At 48.8% G+C, this 24,294-nt stretch overlaps 1 protein-coding gene across 1 annotated transcript in view; it reads left to right on the top strand.

Annotated features, from left to right (window-relative positions):
• Positions 1 to 24,294, top strand: part of RIMBP2 (RIMS binding protein 2) — a 342,052-nt gene that overhangs the window by 305,503 nt on the left and 12,255 nt on the right. The window contains exons 14-18 of the mRNA XM_011981944.1: positions 86 to 232; positions 6,181 to 6,339; positions 11,965 to 12,073; positions 19,953 to 20,134; positions 21,502 to 21,670. Coding sequence (XP_011837334.1) covers positions 86 to 232; positions 6,181 to 6,339; positions 11,965 to 12,073; positions 19,953 to 20,134; positions 21,502 to 21,670 — 766 coding nt within the window. The remainder of the gene's footprint in view (positions 1 to 85; positions 233 to 6,180; positions 6,340 to 11,964; positions 12,074 to 19,952; positions 20,135 to 21,501; positions 21,671 to 24,294) is intronic.

The raw sequence follows: 24,294 nt of genomic DNA, 5'->3' as shown, positions 1-24,294 counted from the left end.
GCGGAAGGTTTGGCGAGTGCAGGTGGGGCTGAGTGTGGCTGAAGGTGGCCCTGCCTCACCCGTGTGCCTCCTTTCTCTTTCCAAGTTAGAGAAAAGGAGCGTCTTCCTAGAGAGAAGCAGCGCAGGGCAGTATGCCGCCTCGGATGAGGAGGACGCCTACGACTCCCCAGACTTCAAGAGGAGGGGCGCCTCGGTGGACGACTTCCTGAAAGGCTCTGAACTCGGCAAGCAGGTGAGTGCGGGCCAGACCCCACACCGTCCTCTTGGTCGGCATGGGCTCGGAGCAGGCCCCGTGGAGATCAAGAGACGTGGGCACTTTTCCCCGCTACCCTTGGGTCCCTAGAGAGATGGAGACGCCCAGCTGGGGGTCCCAAGTCATGCTAGATTTCTTAAGCTTAGGTTTGATGATGCCTGTCACATACCCTCATTGGAGATAATTGAAAAAGTCGAGGTGCAGGGCTTCCACCCGCCCCCACTGCACCATCCTGGTATTTGGTCATGGGGGTGGTTTTGCAGGTCCTGGTAGGCTTAGGCTCAGTTCAGGCAGAACCTGCCATTCGCTCATTCACCTCCGTTAATTGGGCAGATGTTTGTTGGACATCTGTGTGCTAGGGAGGCATCATGGGAAACAAAATAACATGGCCAGTGTTCGTCCTTCGGAACAGCAAAACGTCAGAGCTGGGCTCACGAGGAAGACATTCAGCCAGTGTGGGGTTTCTGTCTAATTTCCGATCGTGCATATTCTAATGGAAATGCCCTCGGATGCTGTAAAGAACAAAACTTGGACAACAGGAGCAACTGGAAATAACCGAGGGCCTGGGGAATGCTCCATCTTGGGAGCTCAAAGACGCTGCAGATATCAGATCCTCTGTACCCACTCCCACAGCAAAACAGCCCCATACCCAGAGAGGGGGACTGGCATCTCTCAGACCTGGGTTTATGTCCCGGCTGGTTACAGACCACAAGTGGGCAAGTCCCCTGACTGCTCCAGCCATGACGGTCTTCATCTGGAAGATCCAAATCATTCAGAAACGGAATGTCCAACTAATCATGGCTAAGACGACAAAGACGTTTAATTACCCCACATCACAGGAAGTCTGCAGTAGAGGCTGCGAGGTGGATTTGGCTCTCAGTGTGTCAGGGGTCTGGGTTCTGTCTCTTCCATTCTTTTGGCCTTTCTCTCATGGTTACAAAGTGGCTGCCATAGCTCCAATAATCGCACCCTCCTATGAGAGAACCCCAAGAAGGAAAAAAGGGATGAATGGAAGCCAGACTTCCTTCTAGTCGGACTTCCCATGATATCTCGCTGAGCAGACTGAGGTCGCATGGCCACCACCCAGGCAGGAACTGGATTCCAATGAATGGCTTATCAGTGACGTGTCATCCAAAAGCCCACCAGCGTGGCTCAGTGGTAGAAAGGAGAGCTTTATTGGAGAGGCTCTGGTGCGTGCTGAGGGTGCTGTCTCTGAAGAGGGAAGGGCAGGGTGGTTTTTGTGCCTCACAGGGTCCACATTACACAGAACCATAGGCATTCAGGTTGGGGAAAAGCTGTCCATCCGTCCGAGAGGAGTCACACACACACATGCAGGGAGTAGACGTATCTGTAGCATCCTCCGTGCGCACCGCACCTGGGGCGGGGTTTTAGTGTTAGAATGAGGTGGAATTGGCTCTTGCCACCAAAAGGTGAACCCCAGGACTCAACGCCTAAGCTAAAATGGGCCTAAGCCTCTTCAAGCTGAAACCGGCTTCATGTCTACAGTCGCTTGTCAGAAAAGAGTGTGTGTAAGGCCGGTCCTCTGCCCAGCTGGAGTTGCGTGGTCTGGGTTGTAAATGAGAGTTAGGAGGAGTCCCACAGCTCCTGTTGTTGGGGAGTTTAGCGAGAGTGTGGGTTTTCTTGCAGCATAGGAATTTCGAGAGCAGCCATGCCAGCCAGGCCTTGACCCCTCGGCCCCAGGTATCTTTTATTTCCCTAACCTTAGGGGCCATCTCAGTAGAGAAAGGTATCTGTTTTGGTTGCTTGGGTCACAGATGATTCATTCTCTTGGTGCTGGGCCCTGGGTGAGTTCTGGAGATAGGATTTCTGTTGACTGTTGTACTGGTCTGCTGGGGCTGCCATCACAGAATACCACAGATCAGGTGGCTCAAACAGCACGAGTCTGCTTCTCACAGTGCTGGGGGCTGGAAGTCCAGGACCGAGGCACCAGCAGGGCTGGTTTCCCCAGAGGCCTCCCTGAGGCCTGCAGATGGTGCCTTCTCCCTGAGTCCTCACGTGGCCTTTTCTCTGTACATCCCTGGTATCTTGTCCTCTTTTTGTAAGGAAAACAGTCCTGTTGGATTAGGGCCCTACCATCATGATGTCATATAATCTTAATCACCTTTTTAAAGAGCCTGTCTCCAAATAAAGTCACATTGGTGGTTAAGGTTTCAACCTCTGAATAGGGCGGGGTGGGGAAATACAGCTTAGTCCATAGCAAATGTGGAGCCAGCAACACCTGCCACGATAGCACAGGTTTATGAGGCTTTCTGTGTGTTGCATGACACACAAAATGCAACTGGCATGTAGTAAGTTCTCAGTAAATGTGAGCTCTTATTTTGTGTGTACAGGGAAACTGAGGCCCACAGAATTGAGAATTTTTGTCCGTGATTACGCAGATGGTCTTCTAACAGAGCTGGAATTAGATTGAACCGAGGCCTGCAGAAGACCTGTTTCCATGCCTTTCCCAGTGTGCCCTGTTTTCTACCTACCCAGGAGTGAATCATTACCTTCCCTGCAATCTGCTCAGGTTTTGAACCCAGACGAAAGGCTGGAGCACTTGTTCTCTGGGTGTGGGACCCACATCCCCACTGGTTTTTGAGATTGGCATTCAGCATGGTCTTATGGCAGCCACAGCCCCAGGTGGCCACAGAGCCCTGGAGATGTGGTCACCTGGGGCTGAGTGTGACTGAGGCCCTGAATTTTTACTTCTATAAAATTAGTTACAGATTAGTTTACATTCTAATTAGTTTACATGTAAACAGCCACACGTGGCTGGTGGCCACCACTGCTGACGCCCAGCTCTGGATGACCACACCTGCTGCAAGAGATGACTTTTCTAGAGAAGAGTAGAAATACAGCAGCAGAAACACAGCTCTGCACTTTCAAGGGCCTTCCAGTCCTTCTGATGAGCCTGTAGAGGAAGTCTGTCTGGCTAAGCATGCTATTAACGTTGTCGTGCTTGTTTCCTTTTTTAACAGAGCAAACAGGTCTGTTTCTATTAAAATTTAAAAAGCATTAATATTTAGCAGCATTGTTTTATGCTGTATTCATTTAGATGACAAGTGACACTTGTTTTCCATTTACAGTTGAGATATTTTCTGTAAAAGTAACATTAAATATTGATTCAATTCAAAGAATACATTCATTAATCATACGGATGACATCTGGCTAGGTGACGCATCATGATGGTGGCAGGGAGTGACTGAAGTTGAGCTGGTACACAGACCGCTGGTTTTACAACCCGGGAAGCATTTCCTGACCACCTGCTTCCCCATGCTGCCCGCCCCGTCACACGTACCCTTACCCCGGCGTTATCCCATCTGCCCCAAGACACTGACGTTCTAGCAGGCGGAAGCCTCCACTTTTAGTTGACTATTATAGTATCTCTAGCATTTCACACATAGTAGGTGCCCAATGAATGTTTGTCGAATGAATGAATGAAAGAAGTGAGGCTAAGGGTAGCCGAGACATTTGCTCTGAAAAAATCACCTCCATTCTCCCAATATTTCAAATACATTTCCATTCAGTCCACAGTGAGAAATGCTCGCTATACCAATAAATAATATCTTTATCTATTTTTAAAAGTGTTTCATTGACAAAGACCGTCTGTGTTCCAGGTGTACGTCTTGATGACTGGATGTGGGTACGCACTGTGTAAAGACTGCCACGCACGGCTGAGTGTGGTGGCTCAAGCCTGTGTTCCCAGCACTTTGGGAGGCCAAGGCGGGTGGATCACTTGAGGCCAGGAGTTTGAGACCAGCCTGGCCAACATGGTGAAACCCCGTCTCCACTAAAAATATAAAAATTAGCTGGGCGTGGTGGCAGGTCCCTGTAATCCCAGCTACTCAGGAGGCTGAGGCACGAGAATTGCTTGAACCTGGGAGGTGGAGGTTGCAGTGAGCCGAGATCGTGACACCACACTCCAGTCTGGGCAACAGGGTGAGACTCGGTCTCAAAAAAAAAAAAAAAATCTGTCCCAGTCAGGTGAATTAATACATCTGTCATTGCCCACGCTGAACATGAGGCCCACAGAACCTGCTCTGCGTGTCACTGAAACTCTACCCTTATTAAATCTAAGGAAAGAGGCTTTTAAGAGGAATTTGTGATTTTTAGTTTGGTGAGAGAAAAGGTGGTTTGCCAAGTGACAAGACTGAAGTTTGCTATAGTGATGATCAAAATCCTGTCTTGTGGAGGCTTTACCTCAGCTTCTCTATAAGTGAAATTTATAGCCCCAGGCCTGCTGGATGCGGGGCTCAGCACCTCCCCTATCCCCAGGGAGGGCCATCTGCCTGCCGGCATTCTCCACTGAGGACTGGAGGTAAAGCCGCGTGTCCCCCAGGAGAAGGCACCCGCCAGGTGGAGTTTCTAAGGCCATGTTCTCTGTCAGCAGAGGCAAGGGCAGACCTGGACCCTGGTCTCAGCCCTCTCGTTTACTTGCTGAGTGCCTTCGGCCAGTCACTAGACATCTCCCTGAAATGCTGGCGACCTTTGCTTAGAACACTATTCCAGGAATGGAGAGTCGGCTGACCTCAAGCATCTGGTGAACGCCAGACGCCTCCTTCCGTCTCAGGAGTTGACCCCTAGTTCGCTGCTGGGGTTGAACAAAGTGAGACTGTTCTGTGGTGCAGGAAGTCCCTCGCCAGGGGCCTCGTTAGACACAGCCTCACCTTTTTCATCCATTTAAACCCAGTTCGCTTTCATGCCTTCCACTTGGAGCCTGGTTGGAAGCGTTAGGCCTGGTGCAGCTGAGAGGCTGGTGTTACAGATTGCCCAGCTGAGGCCCTTCCCATCCTCCCTCCCGTGGGCTCGGGGCCAGAAACCTTCCATCTGCAGTGCCATGCAGCCTCCCTCAGCAGGCCAGGAACTGACCGTGATGCCCACGCATACACATCTTCATCTAGGTTAGTCACTGAAGCCAGATTTTTTTAAGATAAATACGTCACAGAATGCTATTGAATACTTTTGTCTTGCCACACCCCCGCAAAATAAACTGTTCCCAATCGACACCATGTAGCAAAAACACAGTATCTTTATGGATGTATTGCATTCATAAATCTGAGTGCATGAGAGCGTGTAGTTTGAGTTGTCGAAGGTTTGCTTTGAATACCGTTACCACGAGACGGGGTGCTTTCTCTGTGAGTGGAAACCGGCGGCTGCTGCTGGCACCATCACTGCGAGAGTCCACCCGGGCTGTCGCTGTCTCCAAGCTGGCATGTTACCAGGTAGCCGCTTCATTTAAAGACACTTTTTTTGTTGAAGCCTTTAAGCTGTCCGCAGCCTCCGCCCAGTGCCCCTACTATCTGCACAATCTTCATCTCGTGCTGAGGCCGAGCTGGGCCTGGAGTGAGCACACGGTCTGTGCGGCGCAGCGGGTCCACCTCCTGCCAGGCCAGGCTGTCTGCCAGTGTCTGCGCGTGTGTGTTAGACAACGTGGCATGTTTTAAAAACCGAAGTGCCTTTTTATGGTGCATATACACCCCACCTTACCACTATCCCCCTGCCCCTCTGACACAATGCTGGATCCGGTGTACGCCTGGCGTGCACTGATCCTCACTGTCACCAGAGTTTGCAGCCTTTGTCCAGCCAATAAGTTGGAGAAGCTGAGGGTGCCCAGAAATGGACATTCTGCCCACGTGTTTTGTAAGCCCCAGTGGGTTTTCTGTCTTGTCCAGAGCTCAGGTGTTTCTGTACCTGTTGGAGCTGAGAGACCTGCGCTGATCCTGTCTCTGCCACTTCAACAGAGAGGGTGGGTATATCCTCTCCCAGCCTCACTTTGCAGAACTAGTAACACACCCTGTGCCCATCTCTAGGCCTGTGAACCCCGAGAGTCAGCAAAGCAGGGAAAGGGTTGGCAAGCTCAATCTGGCCTCCTCTAGGATGCGGAAGGAGCCATCCACTCAGTAGCCCCTTTTCTTGGCCCCCAGCCGCACTGTTGCCATGGAGACGAGTACCACACGGAGAGCAGCCGGGGGTCTGACCTCTCAGACATCATGGAGGAGGACGAGGAGGAGCTGTATTCTGAAATGCAGCTGGAAGATGGGGGAAGGAGGCGTCCCAGCGGCACGTCCCACAATGCCCTCAAGGTGAGTGGCCGGGGAAGGGGGACCCTGCACTCCGTCCCCAGAGTAGCTCCATCCACGTCCCTTTGCTGGGGCTGGTGAGGCAGGCTCCAGAGGGGCCTTGCCCTACAACCAGCAGCCCTCGGATTTGGATTCGCTTCTTTCTCACTATTGAATCTGCATTCGGGAATTACCTACACTCCGGTCTTGCTCTTGGCCAAAAGGTCTGGGTAAAGGAGTTTAGAGGAATCCATTTGACACCCTCCAGGGGGCACCCAGCTCTGTGCCAGCAACAGGAGTGGGGGGATAGAACAAAGACGACCCGCCTCCGCAGCCTTAAGCCTCACCTTGAGAGAATCGGCAGCCGAGAGAGCGTGAATCAGCCTCTAAATCTAAAGCAGAGGTCGGGACGCTGTGGTCAGCAGGGAGCTCCTTAAAGGAGGGCACTCTGGTGGCCCTGCCTGGCGGTGGGCAGGAGTCAAGCACAGTGAGGTTGGAGGAGACGGGTGTGGAGGGAGGGCTGTCCCGCATCTGATCACACCGGCCTCGCAGATTGGAGGCTCCATGCACCTACTCAGACCACCTCCCGCTAGACCCTCTCCCTTCTGCTCCGGCAGAGGCCATCAGCAAGGGGTCGACGGGAGATTGCCTGCAGGAATATTGAGCTCGAGGCACCCTAGAGCCAAGGAGGGTGGGTTTCCCAGCCACGTGGCTTCCCCTTGGTCCTGGCCTTGGGGAGACGTTTGCCACTGCTGCTGCAGCCGCTGGCCAGCGTCTGACTCCTGCGTTCATGTGCTCTGCAGGGCGGTGCGGGATGACCAGCTCTACGCACCAGGCCCTGTGCTAGGCCGAGGGGTGCCCTCTGCAGGTCCCAACCTAATGGGGAGACAGACAAAGAGCAAGCCATGGGTAGGAGCTTTGTGGGTTTTCCAAATGGAAAAGGCCTTGGAGAGGAAAACTCCCCGGGACGAAGCCTCCCAGCACTGCTTTCTCCAGGAAGACAGGGCGTGCATTTTGAATGGTGGACAGAAGGCTCATCCAAATCTGGCCTGCCGACTCGGTGCCTACTTGCATAGACAAGACTGACTTATGTTCTCCTGGCAAAGGCCCCTGGCAGGGCCGTGGGGATGTCCTGTCACCAAAGAACATGCCAGATCCCTATGCAAACCCTGCATGGTGCAGCACGTGCTATCCCCGGCAGCTCCTCCGTCCCCGCTCCCAGGTGACACCATGGAGCAGGCTCACGCTGGCCTTTGCGGAGTGGTCCAGTCTGACCCCAGGACCCCTCTGTGTACCCCAGGGCCAGGAGCTCTGAAAAAGTGCCCATGAGTCGGGCCGGGTGAGGCGGGCAGCTGGTCTTCCCATGCCCCTGATGCCTCTCCTCTTGATGGAGGAAGAGCCTGGGATGGGGCTTCATGGGAATCGCTTAGCAGAGAAATAATGTCACCTTCTCTCCTCAGAAGGTGGCCCAGGGTCAAGCAAGTTCCTCATAAAGTTCCTGGGCTGAGCCCCACCCCCTCCACCTCTTAGCAACGGGGATCACTGGGGCAGGGGCTTGGCCAGGATGGGGCAGCCTCCCTCTCCCATTCACAGAGTGTTGTCAGTTTTTAGAAATCACGTAGGAGGCTGGGTGCGGTGGCTCACGCCTGTAATCCCAGCACTTTGGGAGGCCGAGGTGGGCAGATCATGGGGTCAAGAGATCGAGAACATCCTGGTCAACACGGTGAAACCCCGTCTCTACTAAAAATACAAAAATTAGCTGGGCGTGGTGGTGCAGACCTGTAATCCCAGCTACTCAAGAGGCTGAGGCAGAAGAATCACTTGAACCCGGGAGGCAGAGGTTGCAGTGAGCCGAGATCGCGCCATTGCACTCCAGCCTGGGCAATAGAGCGAGACTCCATCTCAAAAAAAAAAAAAAAAAGAAATTGTGTAGGCAGGTCTGGATTTCTGGATTCTCTTTAGAAATTACAAGATGTGGTACAGAGATCTGGCCACTCAGCATGCACGTTCCCATGTGGCAGTGAGAAGCTGTGGCAGAGCTGGGTCCCTGGTGGGCATGGCAGGTGTTCGGCCCCCACTGGCCTGGTTCACTCATCCCGCCTGCCTTGGAAAGTGCCCGGGGTTGCCATGCCTTTACTCTAAAGATGGTTTGTTTTTGATGTCCTTATTCTCTCCAATATTAGCTCATGTGCCCCCGATTCTGCAGAAAGTGAAGGGAGAGCTGTCAGCTGCAGAGTGCGCCCCGATGCCTCCTCCCGGCTTGTGGCCAAGTCCCAGGCCCATGGCAGACCCCGTGTTAGGCAAATCCCACGTGGTCCCCGAGATCAAGGGGCCCACAGCCAGAGGGGGGACAGACAAGTCGCCCTGTTCTGTGCCCATGTGGCTTATCTCTACTGAGCATCCCCAGGGCTGATGGCCAGGACCCAGGGGCACGCTTTACCTGGGTGGTCAGCCAAGCCCCCTCGAAGGAGAGACCAGTCAGGAGTCCTTCATGCTCTTCGGGTAGAGGGTGAGTTGAGGGCTGTTCCCGGCAGAGAGTGGTGACATGCAGACGGGCAGTATAAGAGCCATGGACACTGGTTAAGCAGCTCCCAGTGTGGCCAGCCCCGTGCCACCCGCTAGAGACCATGATGGCTCAGGTACGGCTCTCAGGGATCCCAGAATGCAGGATGCAGAGGAGACAGGCGGACTCCAGTCCTCCGCTGACACAGACTCTGCACGACGGTGTGCAGGCACTGTTGGTGGGGCCGGGGATGGCGTGCTTTCACGCAGCTTGTATCTTAGCAGGGAGAAGGGTGACACATCGGCCTAACTAGAAAGTCCTGCAGAGGGTGCTGAGCACTGGAAGGGAAGCGGGCCCAGTGGATGGACAGGGGCAGGTCAGGCTCCCCGTCTGGTGAACTGTCTCCAGTCACAGTCAGCCTCCAGTGGCAGCTGCCCTCAGGGTTTCTGAGGACGCAGCACTGGGCAGTCTCCCCTGGCACCGTGGCCACACCCACCCTCCACAGCAATGGTCCCGCGGGCACTGTGGGGCCTGATGTGCTGCCGGAATCTGACCTGCCCTCTCCTTGGCTGGATGCATGGTGCTGGCTCCTGCCCGGCCCACTGGCTCTGCCTGTGCTCTGCCTCGGCCTGCACCCCGCACCAGCCCCGTCACCCATTCTGTTTTCATTCCAGAGCCCTCCACGGCATGCCCCCGGCCCGAGTAGACGCATGCTTCCCACCCCTCACTGCCTCCAGGACTAATTCTGTCTGTATTTTCTTTCCTCCCCCGGCCCCCACTTCATGCTGACCACACACTGTCTTTCCCGCGCCTGTTCTTGGCACGCCACCCCCGTAAGGACTGCACTGAGCATAGGACCTCTGAAGGTACTTTCTGGGAGCCCGAGTTTCCCCACCAGCCCCACAGGAAGAGACTTTTCAGTATCCCCGAAGTAGCGGAAGAGGATGGAGAGTGCTGCGGGCTGCTGCACAAACAGGGTGCAGGGCCGTCCCCCAGGGCCAGGACGGGGCTGGCCAGAGAGACCAGGCCCGGCCGGCCCTGCAGGGGCGATGAGGCCCCTCGGGGCTCCTGGTTCCCGGTGAAGCACAGGGGCTCGGGGACCGTCCCCCACGCCGAGGATTTCCTTCTGGAAGACAGGGGCTGTCGGTTCAGCCGCTCGGCCACCCGGAGCCCGGACAGCGGCCTGGACTGTGGGAGTGAAGAGGAGGAGTCACGGTTTGGCTTTGGAAACACCGTGGCCACGTGCAGCCCAGGCCCTGGCCACTGTCCCTGCAGGAGGGGCCTGAGGCCGCTGCTGGCCCGGCGGCGGACGCTGACCCGGCAGAGCAGCGTCGAGGAGGACTTTGGGGAGCAGGTGGGCCCCGGTGGCGTCCTCAGGAACGACGACCCCCAGCCCAGCCCGGAGAGGCCACTCCCCAGGAAGCACGGCTGGGGCGAGCCCGCCGAGCACCAAGATTTTCGGGGTGTCTGGAAGAAAAGCGTAACCATGCCCGACAGTAGGGCAGCTGCCCCCCACGCAAAGCCACCTCCCAGAGTCGCACAAGGCCCCCTGGTGTGTGACCTAAACTTCCTTTCCACAGCCACTTGCCAAACTAATCTGTTCCATTCTTTCATTGGTTTTCTGTTCGTCCTGGTGTCCATCCCTGGGGACGCTCTTGCCGGCTGTCTTCATTTTCCCTGCATTTTTGCTTTCTCAAGTCCCATTTGCTTCCCAACCTTTTGACCATGCTGAAGATTTCTTTACTTTGCTTAGAGTGATGATTTCCACCCCCCAGAATCAGTAATGAGTATGGCTGCTTGAATTAAAGGACAACTGAATTTAAATTTTAATTAAGGGTTAGCTGAAGTGCGATTCTCTGAAAGTCTGGCAACATGTTTGTGTGCACAGCGATCCTTAGGGATTTATTTATGACGACTAGGATTGTCAAGGGGTTTTTTTTGTTACTTTGGAGTTTTTTTCATTGCTTTTTGACCTTCATCCATAACCAAAAAAAAAAGAACAATGATTGAAGAAATCTATTTTTTTTTTTTTTTTTTTTTTTTTTTTTTTTTTTTTGCGTATTGTTTCCAAAGTTTTTGTTTTTTTCTCATTTGTTTTCTGTGCCCACGGTTTCCAGAACGCACTTTCCATGATCAGCCTTCTCCCCGCCGGCCCAGCCGTCTGGGCTTGTTGTTGGTGTTGAGCGTAGGGATTCATTGAAGGCTTCATTCATCTCTATATTGTGTCCTCTTTTCAGAACATTTGCTCCTGTCATGCTGACCTTTTCATTGAAAACACAGGTGAGCCATCCACATGGCGCCAGGCCTTGGGTCTGAGGCCGTGTGCTTGCGATGGGCCCACCCGGGAGAGGTGCGAGATCCGTACCTCGGCGACTCAGCTGCCCACCGCAGCCCGCGGCCCCCCAGCCCCACCGCAGGCTCTGCAGCAGGCATACCTCATCCCCAGACTCCCTGCCCGCCGTTCACGCCTGTGTTCCTGAGAACTTCCTCACTCCATTTACTTACTAGCAAGAAGAAGGTGTTGCTGTGATTGTCTTTAGTCAATCCTAACCCTGATCTAAAGGTGAATTTAGAGGTGAACTTAGCCAGAAAGGCGACTGGTCTGAGTCCTGGAATGTTACCAGCATCTTCAGATTAGGAGTAGAATGTTGAGTTTTGAAGCTGATAAAATGTAGAAACTTCCGTCTTTGAGTTGTGTGTGAGAAACCTCACACACAACTTTTATCCAAGCAGGACAGGTGGAACTGCAGTGTCTTCCCCACTTTTGTGACAGCTGGGAGGGGGCATGTGGAGACTAGGAGGGGCTCAAGTGCTCCAAGGAGCCAAGGTGGGGCGAGATGTATTCAAGCCATTGTCTCTTTGGTCCAAAACATTTGTCTTCAGCACCAGCAGCAGCAACCAAGAGACCCCCTACCAGGAATTTTTTGCCCTCACCCCACCATGCGCCCAGCAGCAGCTCCGAGTAGAGAGTGGGTGCTGGTGCACGGCTTTGTTCTCTCCCAGGCCATTCAGCTAACCTTTCAGTTAAAAGCTAAGTTTAGTTGCCTTTAGAGATTCTGCTTCTCAACCCACTTGATTTGGCTAACTGAATTCTTCAGCTCCCAGTGCTGGCGAGACTTATGACTTTGCTGTTGTTTTGTCTTCAGATTTTAGGGAACCCAGCCTCTGCAGGACGGGTGGATCACATGGGTCGGAGGTTTCCCCGCGGCAGCGCTGGTCCTCAGAGGTCCCGGCCCGTGACTGTCCCATCCATCGGTTAGTGGCTCCATCGTTGCTGTTCTGTCTTTCAGCTGCGGAGCATGTGGCTGCTTACTCCATCTCAGCATGAACACAATTTTAGGAGTAGCATTTTCAGCTAAGCACAGAACCCTCTGTTATTTATGGCAAAAAAGAAGGCAGGAACAGCACAAGATAAATGAAAGCTATTTGTAAGTATTCTTGAAATATCAAATTGGCCTTCTACATCCATGTTCTCCCCGCTGATTTGTTCCTGGAGAGTTTCACAGGGTAAGCACTGAAGGGACCACTTGTGTTGCCTCCCTCGTCCTGGCACGGGCTCCCCGGGACACTCAGGGTCAGAGCCCGTGGCAGGTGCAGAAGCTGGATGTCAGCGTGCCTCGGGGGTCCGTGAGCCCCGCCAGAGGGAACACTGTCTGTCTGCAGAAGACACACGGGCAGCAGAGCTAAGTCCTGGGGGACACCGTGCAGCTGCGTGCGCCCCTGAAGTGCGTGCTCCCCACATCCATCTGGGCACCTCCCCTGCTCATGAGCCATCATCGGGCATTCTGTTTCCATTCTCTTCCTGACATTCTGGAATTCAGCCAGCCGTGCTGAAAGCTATCGTTTTAGCCATCCTCATCAATCCGCGGAGGGGGATACTTCTATTATTGGAATCAATCATGGCAAGGAGAATTCCAAAAAGTATTATGCATAAGATAATGGAAGCTGGTCATCAGCATAGAGGAACCAGGCTTCTGTGAACACACACACACACACACACACACACACACACACATGCAAGGAGAACTCCTGATACCACAGAAGTAGATGAGGAGAAACCGTCTTGGTTTGGCATGACAGGGCTCAGGGAGGATAACTTCTGGATCGTGTAGGCCCCTGAAAAGCCACCTGGAATCTCACTGAAATAGCTGAAGTTTAAAAGGCAACTGGTCTTCTTTTCCGTCAACTCAAAATGAAGACAGGCTTCAGGAAGCAAATAGATTTTTTAAATTGTGTCCTGCCAGACTCTTTCTTCCTTGTGCAATTCAAACAGTAAGAAAAAAAAATTTCCTTTTCCATCTTTACAGTTTTTAGATTGTTTTTATCTTTAACCCGTAAAAATTCCATGCAGTGTTAAAGATCCGTAGGCAACAGTATTTTCAGTTAACTGAATAATAAAAGATGCAGTCAGGTTCAGAGAACCTTGATGGTCATACTACAGATCAACTAGCAGGGTTAGTGGAGCCCAGATTCCTTTCGGGGTATTCTAAACCTACTGCGTGTCTCTCAAATCTTCATTCACTTTGTGTCCCTCCGGAGGAACTATGGAGCTTAATAAATAGGTTCTCCTGGCTTTCGTGTTAAATGGCCCGTCCGAGATGTCCTGTCTTGAGAAACGCGGTGGGGAAAAGGCCACTCCTCCTGTTCAAGGCTCTCTTTCTCTCTCTCTGGTTAGGGTGAGTTTTCGAGTCTTCACGTGATGGTAACTTTAATGAGTGAAATGACCTGGTGATGGGGTAGCCACTGACAAGTTAATGCTGTGGCCATTCAGAAAGGACGTCCTTTGGAAGAGCCATGCTGAGTCTTCTCTTCCAATCTCCTAGGACTGAGAACTGAAAATTGGGCTGTGACAAATCAGCACTTGAGCCAGGAAGTCCAAGAAAACCAATCCTGGGCCTGCAGTCTTGCCAGGGTGACCCTCGCTGTCAGAGTCGCAGGCGACAATTTGGCTGGATTTTTCTGCAGCTGTGGAGTTCCAAAGGCTGCATATGTGTCTTAATTTTGGGAGGACACTTGTTAAATTGGGCGAAAGAGCAAATCTATGTCAACACCTTAACAAGGAAAAAGCCTCTGAACATAACTCGGAAAAGAGTTAACTGACAAACCTATGAGAGGTTTGCTTTAATTGTGCTGACTTCTTATCACGTAGCCAGCCAGGAAACCACATAAAAATAACAAAAACCAGACACTTTATACACAAACACACATCTCAGCACCTATGATGGTTTCAAAAGGAAACAGAAGTGGTGGGTGCTTATCACCCACCTGAGGCGGCGGCCCTGGCAAAGAGCCTTGGGAAATGAACATCAGTGACAGCTGAACAGACAGGATGTTCCTCTAGTTCTCATTTACTTAACTGTATTTTTCTTGTGAAAATATTAGAGAACAATATTTTAGAAATCTGCTACATTTCAAAAGCATTACTTTTCTTTTTCAGAGGAAATTAAGTCTGTAAACCATATACTTCCTATTTTTAATAAGCAGTGGACCTACAACAAAAAATAATATAATAGGTTCTCTGGATTTCCAAAATTTAAAAAATGTCCTTCATGATTAAAAAACAAAATTATGTAGCTTCCTATCTAATAAATTCTAAACCACACAATTAGCATAAAGAGGTCTCAACGCTGATAGATGTCTTCGTATATATACTTAATTAGGTTTGGTTTTATCCTTTATAATTTTTGGTCTTTGCATTTATCTAGTTGTCGACCTGTCAGACAGAAGGCCTGCAGATTCACCCTTCTAAAACCGAAGCACTGTGTTTAAGAGGATTCTATTCTTAGGAATCAACTCTGAATATCTCCTCTGTAGTCTCCCATTTTTTTTGTTATTTGTTATTTTGGCTACTGAGCCTACAAAGTGAGGAAAGTACAGCACATTTTCTTCGTGTTCAGGGAGGAAAAATAAATTAACTCTATTGACAAAGCTTTGCCCCTTAAAAAGGAGAGCCTTTTCTTCAGGTTTCCCTGCAAGAAAAAAAAAAAAAAAATCAAAAGCTGTCAACTCTGTTTAATAGATGATTCCCTTTATCTCCACAGAAATTACAATGGACAGTAGCAGGGAGGGCGGTCGGTCTGGGCCAGGTAGTGAGGGAAACCTCTCTCCTGTAGAAAACGGTGCTTATTCTCACGGCACCGGTGGCTTTGGGAGGCCACCCAGGCGGCCAGGCATGAGCCCTGATCTCCCACATGATATGCACACCCTTCCTCCTAGCAGACCCCTTGGGCCAGCACGCTTCCTCAGCAGGACGGGAGGCAGTGCCCACTCCCCCCAGGGTTAGACGGACAGCTGCAGGTAAGTGCTGCTTTCAGTCTCGCCTGCCACCACCAAGGACAAGGGACCCCCAGTGGCCCAGTCCAGCCTGCAGTGAAGCCAAGTTTCCACGGACACATTCCAGGGAGGCCGCTGCTCTCTCCCTGTCGAGGTCCGGTGCTCATAACACATCCAGTGCGTCTTCTCTGGAGGAGCGGACGGTGGAGCCACCGCAAACACACGACTTTATTCACATACGTTCAACTCCAAGTGCTCCGCCCACCTCTACCCCACAGCTGTCTTCCCCCAACACAATGTGACACTGGGCAGTTCTCTGAAAGGAGCCTTCGTCGGGGGACTGGCCTCAGGCAGCTCTGTGTTGCGGTGTCTGCCTAGATGCCTCCCGTGGTGTGGCCAGTTGCATGGTGCATGTGAGTTTGGACTTGAAGACAAAACGATGTGTTTTTGCAGATCATGGTCCTTGACTATAAGCCACTTACTGAGAAAACGCACTCTTGGCTCTAGGAGGGACTGGAAAGATTTTCAAGGGGGATGTCGACCACCCCCAACTCTCTCTAGGCTCTGACCATAGCCCCTCACCCCTCTGCACGTTTTGAGGCCACAAGCTTGCCACATAAACTCAGCTGGAAAGTGCTGAGAACTTGCTTGGAAAACGCTGTAGCCAGAGGTTCCCCTCCACCGGCATTTTTCCGCACCTGGAACTGCATTCACTAGATCACACTGACATGGTCATTCAGTTCCTCCAGCAGAATGGAAAGCACATCCTTCTCACACAGCCACAGCTGTTCTCCACCATCATCCCTGGGTGCGAGAAAGGGCTGCACAGTTGTGCCCGCTGTGGAGGCCACGGAACGCTTCACATTCTGTTGAACTCGGATACCACCTGAAACCAGAAAAAACGTCATCAGGTTTTTTCACTGACTATCCACAAAATCAAAATAGCATGGAGAAATTAATGAAGCCTGCTGTGGAAAAGTTTTGTTCCCTGGCAGAAATTACATTTTAGATTAGGCATTCAAAAAAGACTCTACATCTCAATAGTGTAAACAATTTATTACATTTTAAAATTCAACGTTTCCTGCAGCCAAAACGCTTTTTGTTTTTAGACTACGTGTTTCATTTTTTTCTGGTGAAAGAGACTGATCTGTTTGGTTCTTTCTCTACCACCTGTCCTGTCTTTTCCACATACTTGTGTCCTCTCGTCCCACCACCTGTGTTCCTCGTGCTGGGACCGAAGCTCCCGCTGGGCTGCCTCTCCCAATCCTGCGCTCTCTGCTGCCAGCTGGCGTCTTTCTCACTCGCTTCCGTGACGGTGTTCTGAGACCACCTCCCAGGATCAGACCAATATTATCTGTTGGTTCCCTCTCCCCCGCCTTCTCTCTCCATACATATATGCACACATATATCTAATGTTCAGTGATACATATGTATATATATGCATATGTATTAGGATTTCCAAAATAATTGTTTTGACTTTTTACAATCAACTTTCGACTTTTATTTTGGATTCACCAGGGTACATGTGCAGGTCTGTTACATGGGTATAGTGAAGAGTGCTGAGCTGTGGGGTACAAATGATGCCATCATCCAGATAGCATAGCACCCTGTCAGGAGTTTCTCAGCCCTTGCCCCCTCCCTCCTCCACCGTCTAGTGGTCCCCAGTTTCTGTTGTTCCCATCTTCGTGTCTATGTGGACCCAATGTTTAGCTCCCACTTATAAGTGAGAACATGAGGTATTTGGTGCTCTGTTCTTGTGTTAATTTGCTTAGGATGATGGTCTCCAGTGGCTGCACGTGACATGATTTTGTTCATTTCTCTGGCTGCGTAGTATTCCATGTGGTATATGCACCACATCTTTATTCAGTCCACTGTTGATGGGCATCTGGGTTGATTCTATGTCCCTGCTACTGTGAACAGTGCTGCGATCACCGTATTGAGTGCCTGTGTCTTTTTGGTGAAACGACTTCTTTTCCTTTGGGTATATACCCAGTAATGGCACTGCGGGGTCAAATGGTAGTTCCGTTTTAAGTTCTCCAAGAAATCTCCAAACTGCTTTCCACGGTGGCTGAACTAATTTCCATTCCCTCCAATGGTATATACGTTTGTAAGTGTTTCTTTTCTTTGCAGCCATCCCAACGTCTATGTTTTGACTTTTTAATTGTCGTTCTGAATGGTGTGAGATGGTCTCCCGTCGTGATTTTGTTCTGGATTTCTCTGATGATTAGTGATGTGGAGCATTTTTTCATAGGTTTGTCATCTGCGTGCATGTCGTCTTTTGAGACGTCTATTCATGTCCTCCGCCCTTTCTGATGGAGTCATTTTTTGCTTATTGATCTGTTAAGTTCCTTGCAGATTCTGGACACTAGACCTTTATCAGATGCACAATTTGCAAATATTTTCTCCCATTCTGTAGGGTGTCATTTACTCTCTTGATAGTTTCTCTTGCTGTGCAGAAGTTCTGTAATTAGGCCATGCATGTTAATTTTTGTTTGTGTTGCAATTGTTTTTGTGGTCTTTGCCATACATTCTTTGTCAAGGCTGATGTCCAGAATGGCATTTCCTAGGTTTCCTTGCAGTATTTGTATAGTTTGAGGTCTTATGTTTAAATCTTTGATCCGTCTTGAGTTAATGTTTGTATATGGTAAAAGGTAGGAGTCCAGTTTCAATCTTCTGCATGTGACTAGCCAGTTATCCCAGCAGCATTTATTGAATGGGGAGTTCTTTCCCCATTGCTTATTTTTCTCAACTTAGTCAAAGATCAGATGTTTGTAGGCATGTGGTTTTAGTTCTGGTTCTCTAGTCTGTTGCATTAGTCTGTGTGTCTGTTTTTGTACCAGTGCCACACTATGATAGTGACTGTAGCCTTATAGTATAGTTTGAAGTCAGGTAATGTGATACCTCCATTTGTTCTTTTTGCTTAAGTTTACTTCAGCTATTTGGGCTCTTTTTTGGTTCCATATGAATTTTAGAGTAGTTTTTCCTAATTCTACGTAAAATGATGATGGAATTTTGATAGAAATAGCATTGAATCGTATACATACATAACAAACTTGCACATTGTGCACATGTACCCTAGAACTTAAAGTATAATAATAATTTAAAAAATCGCATTGAATCTGTAGGTTGCGTTGGGCAATATGGCTACTTTAATGATATTTATTCTTCTAACCCATGAGCGTGGAATATTTCAGCGTTCATGTCATCTATGACTTCTCTCAGCTGTTCTGTAGTTCTCCTTGTAGAGATCTTTCACCTCCTCGGTCAGATATATTCTGCGTGTCTTAGTTAGATGTAATCTGTATATTTTCTGTGTGTGTGTGTGTGTGTGTGTGTGGCTATTGTCAAGGTGATTGTATTTTTGATTTGGCTCTCAGTTTGAACAATTTATTGGTGTATAGAAATGCTACTGATTTTTATACACTGATTTTGTACCCTGAAATTTTATTGAAATTATTCGTTTAAGAGCCTTTTAGCAGAATCTTCAGGGTTTTCTAGGTTTAGAATCATATCATCAGTGAAGAGAGATAATTTGACTTCTTATTTCCTATTTGGATGCCTTTCCTTTCTTTCTCTTGCCTGACTGCTCTGGCTAGTACTCTAGTGTTGAACAGAAAGGGTGAGAGCAGGCATCCTTCAGTGTTGAACAGGAAGGCGAGAGCAGGCATCCTTGCCTTGCTCCAGTTCTTAAGGTGAATGCTGCCAGCCTTTGCCTGTTCAATATGATATTGGCTGTGGGTTTGTCATAGATGCCTCCTACTATTTTGAGGTACATCTTTCAATGCCTAGATTGTTGAGGGTTTTTTTACTCATGAAGGGATGTTGGATTTTATTGCAAGCTTTTTCTGCACTATTGGGATAATCATATGGTTTTTGTTTTAGTCCTGTTTATGCGGTGAATCATATTTATTGATTTGCGTATGTTGAACCAATCTTGCATTTGAGGGATAAAGCCTACTTGGTCATGGTGAATTGTCTTTTTGATGTGTTGCTGGATTCAGTTTGCTGGTATTTTGTTGAGGATTTTTGCATCTGTGTTCATCAGGGATATTAGTCTGTGGTTTTCTCTTTTTGTTGTGTCTGTCAGATTTGGGTATCAGGGTGATGTTGGCTTCATAGAATGAGTTAGGGCAGAGTCCTTCCTCCTCAATTTTTTTGGAATAGTTTCAGTAGAATTGGTACCAGCTCTTCTTTGTATGTTGGTAGAATTCAGCAGTGAATTCATTTCATCACTATTGGTCTATTCAGGGTTTCAATTTCTTCCTGATTCAATCCTGGGAGGTTGGGTGTGTCTAGGAATGTATCCATTTCCTCTAGTCCAAAAGAACCACTTTTAGAAGCTGGGTGGTATATAGAGTTGAAACCCAGTTCACCAGGAAATTATTAATTCACTGTAATAAAGATGCGTTTGTTACCAGTTACGTATTTACCTAGGTGAACAGTTGGTCACCTCCACGGACTTTGATTAACATACAAATGTATTTTAAATGTGGGTGGTGCTTAGCTTTCCATTTTGCAGAGCGTGTGGGTCCTGGGAAGGCTCCCCAGCATGGGCCATCCTGCCCCTGGCACTGTGGCAGCTCCTGCCCCAGCCTGTGCTCTCTAGGGAGGCCCCCGAGGCCCAGGCCTCGGTGCTTTCACATGCAGTGTGGCCAGGTACAGAGTGTGGGTGTAGTTATATGCTTCTCCAGTTCATCTGAGCTAGACCTCCTGATCTATTTCTGCCTACATGTTAAGACACAAAAAAGACGAAAGTCAAGGAACTGCTGCCATCCTCACTGCTTTTCAAAGCTGCATTTCCTGTGCGCACTCCTCAGTTAGGCTCACTGCCGCTCTGTTCTTCACCCCCACTTGCTCTCAGACGATTACGGGCGAGACCGCCTTTCTCCAGACTTCTATGAAGAGTCGGAAACTGACCCTGGTGCCGAAGAGCTCCCGGCCCGGATCTTTGTGGCTCTCTTTGACTACGACCCGCTCACCATGTCCCCAAACCCAGATGCTGCAGAGGAGGAGCTCCCCTTTAAAGAAGGCCAGATCATCAAGGTGCGGGACGGCTGCCTGGGGCAGCTTCAACAGCCCCTGAGGCGGGTCTGGGTCGAGGGGGCGGAGACTGGCCACTCAGAGATACAACTGCTCCTGCAGGTCGTGGGTGGGACACGTCAGCCGCCTTCTCCTGCAGGCTGTGGGCGAGGCACGGGGAGCCGGGCACAGGAGGAGGTGGCATGGTGCTGTGACGGCCAGGGACCTGCCCTCTGCAGAGTGCCTTCTCCAGCGTCTGCCCGGTTTGTGTGCACACAAACACCCAAATACGTCCTGTGAACTCTGGATTCTATTAGGGCCTATGTTGTTGAGAAAAATATACAGGCTCCAAATTTTAAAACAACACTTGTCGGTCAGCAGGCAGGCAGGGAAGAAAGGAAGGAGGGAGAGGAAAAGGGAGGGAAAAGGGAAGAAGGGAGCATCAGTAGCTAGAGGCCGGAGTTCCACGCCTTAGTTCTTCAATATGCCTGATGGAGGCTGTTTCCTATCCCTTTGATAGCCAGCTTTTTTTTTTTTTTTTTTTTTTCTTGAGACAGAGTCTTGCTCGGTCACCCAGGCTGGCGTACGGTGGCACCATCTCGGCTCACTGCAACCTCTGCTTCCCGGGTTCAAGTGATTCTCCTGCCTTAGCTTCCCGAGTAGCTGGGACCACAGATACACGCCATCACACCCAGCTAATTTTCTTTTGTATTTTTAGTAGAGACAGGGATTCACCATGATGGCCAGGCTGGTCCCGAACTCCTGACCTCAAGGGATCTGCCCGCCCTGGCCTCCCACAGTGCTGGGATTACAGGCCGTGAGATCCAGCCTTCTGAGAGAAGAGGCGCCTTGTGAGTTTTAAGGAGGGAAAATGAGAGACAGCGTGCTGTTCAGTAGGAGAGGGGCAAGACAGAGGGCCTTGAACCCTGTTTGCAGTTTCAGCAAGGGTCCTGACAGTTGGCATCTGAGAACGGTCGGAATGCCTGCTGTGTGGCACTATCTTGTTACGTGGGAACCCATTTCAGGCAGACAGCAACACCGCTTTGTGCAGCCTACTTGGTCCTTCTTGGTCGAGTGGGGTCTCATCACGCACCCTTTTAATGTGCGTGAATTTAAATACATGCATTCATCCAAGCAAACCCCCTGCCTGATGAGAAGAATGGCAGGTTGTCCAAACGCTAGATGAAAAACTGGCTCGAGTCCGTCATAGAGCGAGGGTTACACGTACACATCTATGGCACACACGTGGGTAACCTACGCAGGTGATTTATGGTATTTTAAAACCATATTTAAAATATATTTTCGACTAGACTCACTTACCGTCAGTGGGACTATTGTATTTCTGAACCAATCAATTACAATGCTTGATTTATTTTTCCCCACGACTCTAGGTTTATGGTGATAAAGACGCTGATGGATTCTACCGTGGAGAAACCTGTGCCCGGCTTGGCCTTATTCCTTGTAACATGGTCTCTGAAATACAAGCAGATGACGAGGAGATGATGGATCAGCTTCTCAGACAGGGCTTTCTGCCCCTGAATACACCTGTGGAGAAAATAGGTAAGCATAAACCCCTCTTCGACCTTTCCTGTGCGTTTTATCGCACCAAACGCCTGCTGCTCAGAGAGGCAAGTGGTGATGAGGGGACCCCAAGTTGCATCATTTAAATACGCCAAAGTCATGTAAATGTTGACCAGTGATTTTTCTTGGGCAAAAGCCACTCTCCAAACCAGGACTGCCAGTAGTCTCCTGCGTGCTTTAGGGACACACGTACGTAAATGTGAAGACACAGATGATCTAATGGGCGATGAAGTACAATCTTGCTTGCAAAAACTTTATCACACCTAGAAAACACATGATTAGCTGCCTTCTGGTAATATGGTGTGAACATCAGCCTGTCTACAATAAATTTCAGTGGGTTGTCAGGGGAGCGCTGTGCCTTTCATTCTTTAGGTGACCTTTGCTTATCCAAGAGGCACAAAAGCTTTTTTCTCTTTAGTTTGGGTAGACATGAAACTCCTTCATTTATCTTAAGCCAGTCTGCAAGCACCCGTGAGAACGCAGCAAAACGATTTTCAGTGATTTTTAAGCAACATTACATTTATGAGTTTTAAATTTTTTTCCATGTACAATGACAATGTATTCATTTAAAAAGCCCCTGTTGTCTCAAAAAAAGCCTTTATTTTTTCTAAAACGCTGTAGAGAGATATCAGTTTTATAGCATTCATATTTAAGGTTTAATACTTCAAAACTTGATTAACTTCTAAATCAGACTTCAAAGACAAAATTCAGTGCTTCAAACACTATACATAGTTTTAAGGATAATCACAAAATCAAAACATTTCAACCTTTTTTGGCATTAATAAGCGCATCATCTCAAGATAGAATCCACATCTAATAGTCAAGGTTTAGTGTGAATATATCGCCCACATTAAATCCATGAGATTGAAGATCTTTGAGCCCTTTATCCCCCTATCCACTTTTGTTAAGATCTTCTTTCCCGAAGTGGACTAAGACTGTTTCGAAGAGAATACAGGCCCTGTACACCACAGACCCAGAAAGTATACAAGAATTTCTTTTAAGGAATGGTAACTTGATTTATATTATCAATTAGATTAAATGTTTTTTATTCTATTTTTTTAAATGTGGATGGCCAAGGGAACCTAGCCTGATATAGCTACGTGTCCCCCACCCCGCCCCACCCCCGCCATCGCCAGAAACTATCATCCTTAATGGTGAAAGGCTGAATGCGATCCTCCTAAGACTGGGCACAGACAAGGACTTTGGCCCTCACCACTCCTTTTCCACATCATACTGGGGGTCATAACCAGGGCGACATGGTGAAGGAAAGTCACACCTGGTGTACAGACGGGAAGGGAAGGAATACAACTTTTTCTATTCACAGATGACATGGAAATCTACTTAGAAAATCTCAAGGAATCTCAAAGGATAAAAAAGTTCCTAGAACTAACAAATGGAGTGTAGCAACCTCAACGGATACAAGGTCAATATACAAAAATCAGTTGTATTTCCATATGTGAGAAATGAAAATTTAGAAATTAGAATTTTTTAAAGTAGTGCCATTTACAATGACACAACAAAACATGAACTACTTAGCATTAAATCTAACAAAACATGTGCAGTATTTGTATGACGAAAACCAGAAGACACTGAGGAAAGAAATCAGATACCTAAATAAATGGACAGAGAGACCATATTCATGGACTTAATATTGTTATGTCAGCTGTCCGCAAGGTAGCCTACAGATGCAGTGCAAGACCATTCAAAATCTGTGCCGGGATTTATACAGACTCAACAAGCTAATTCTAAAATGTGTATGGAGAGGCAAAGGAACTGGAATAGCCAAAACTATTTTCAACAAGAACAAGAAGGTTGGAAGATTCACGTAAGCTAATGGAAGCTTACTACTGTAGAGGTAAGCTAATTGAGGTAACGTGGTATTGGAGAAAGGATAGAAACGTAGATTAATGGGGCAGAATGAAGTCCAGAAACAGACCAATACATATGGAGTCCACTGATTTTGGACAAAGGTAAAAAGGCAATTCAATGGAGAAAGGGTGCTCTTTTCAATAACTGGCGCTGGCATTACTGCACATCCATATGCCAAAAATGAATCTTAACCCATACTCTCACCATATTAAAAACTTCAATAAAAATGGATCATACTTTTAAGTATAAAAATTAAGACTCTAATACCTCCAGAAGAAAACGCAGGAGAAAACTTTATAATAATCAGGCAACGATTTCTTTGACAGGACATTAAAACATGATCCATAAAAGGAAAAAGTCAGTGTTAGGCTTCACCAAAATTAAATACTCTGCACTGGAAAAGTGCAGAATAAAAAGACAGCCACAAGCTGGCAGAAAATACTTGCAAGTAACCCATTGGAAAAAGGACTTGTGTTCAGAATACACAGAGACTTTTCAAAACTCATCAGTAAGGAAACAATCCAATAAAAATATGTATAAAATATTTAAGTGACCTTTTACCAAAGATGATATGTGGGTGGCAAATAAGCACATGAAAAGATGCTTAACATCACCAGTGAAATACGAATTAAAACCACCCTGAGAAACCAATGCACACACACTTAGAACGGCTAAGATTAAAACGACTGGCCGTCGCAAGGGTGGGCACAAAGCGTGCCAGATGGGCCTCTGCA

This window comes from Mandrillus leucophaeus, unplaced genomic scaffold, assembly GCF_000951045.1.
Source record: "Mandrillus leucophaeus isolate KB7577 unplaced genomic scaffold, Mleu.le_1.0 Scaffold232, whole genome shotgun sequence".
Taxonomy (NCBI): domain Eukaryota; kingdom Metazoa; phylum Chordata; class Mammalia; order Primates; family Cercopithecidae; genus Mandrillus; species Mandrillus leucophaeus.
The sequence above is the reverse complement of the archived record's forward strand: the minus strand, read 5'-3'. Positions and strand labels throughout refer to the sequence as shown.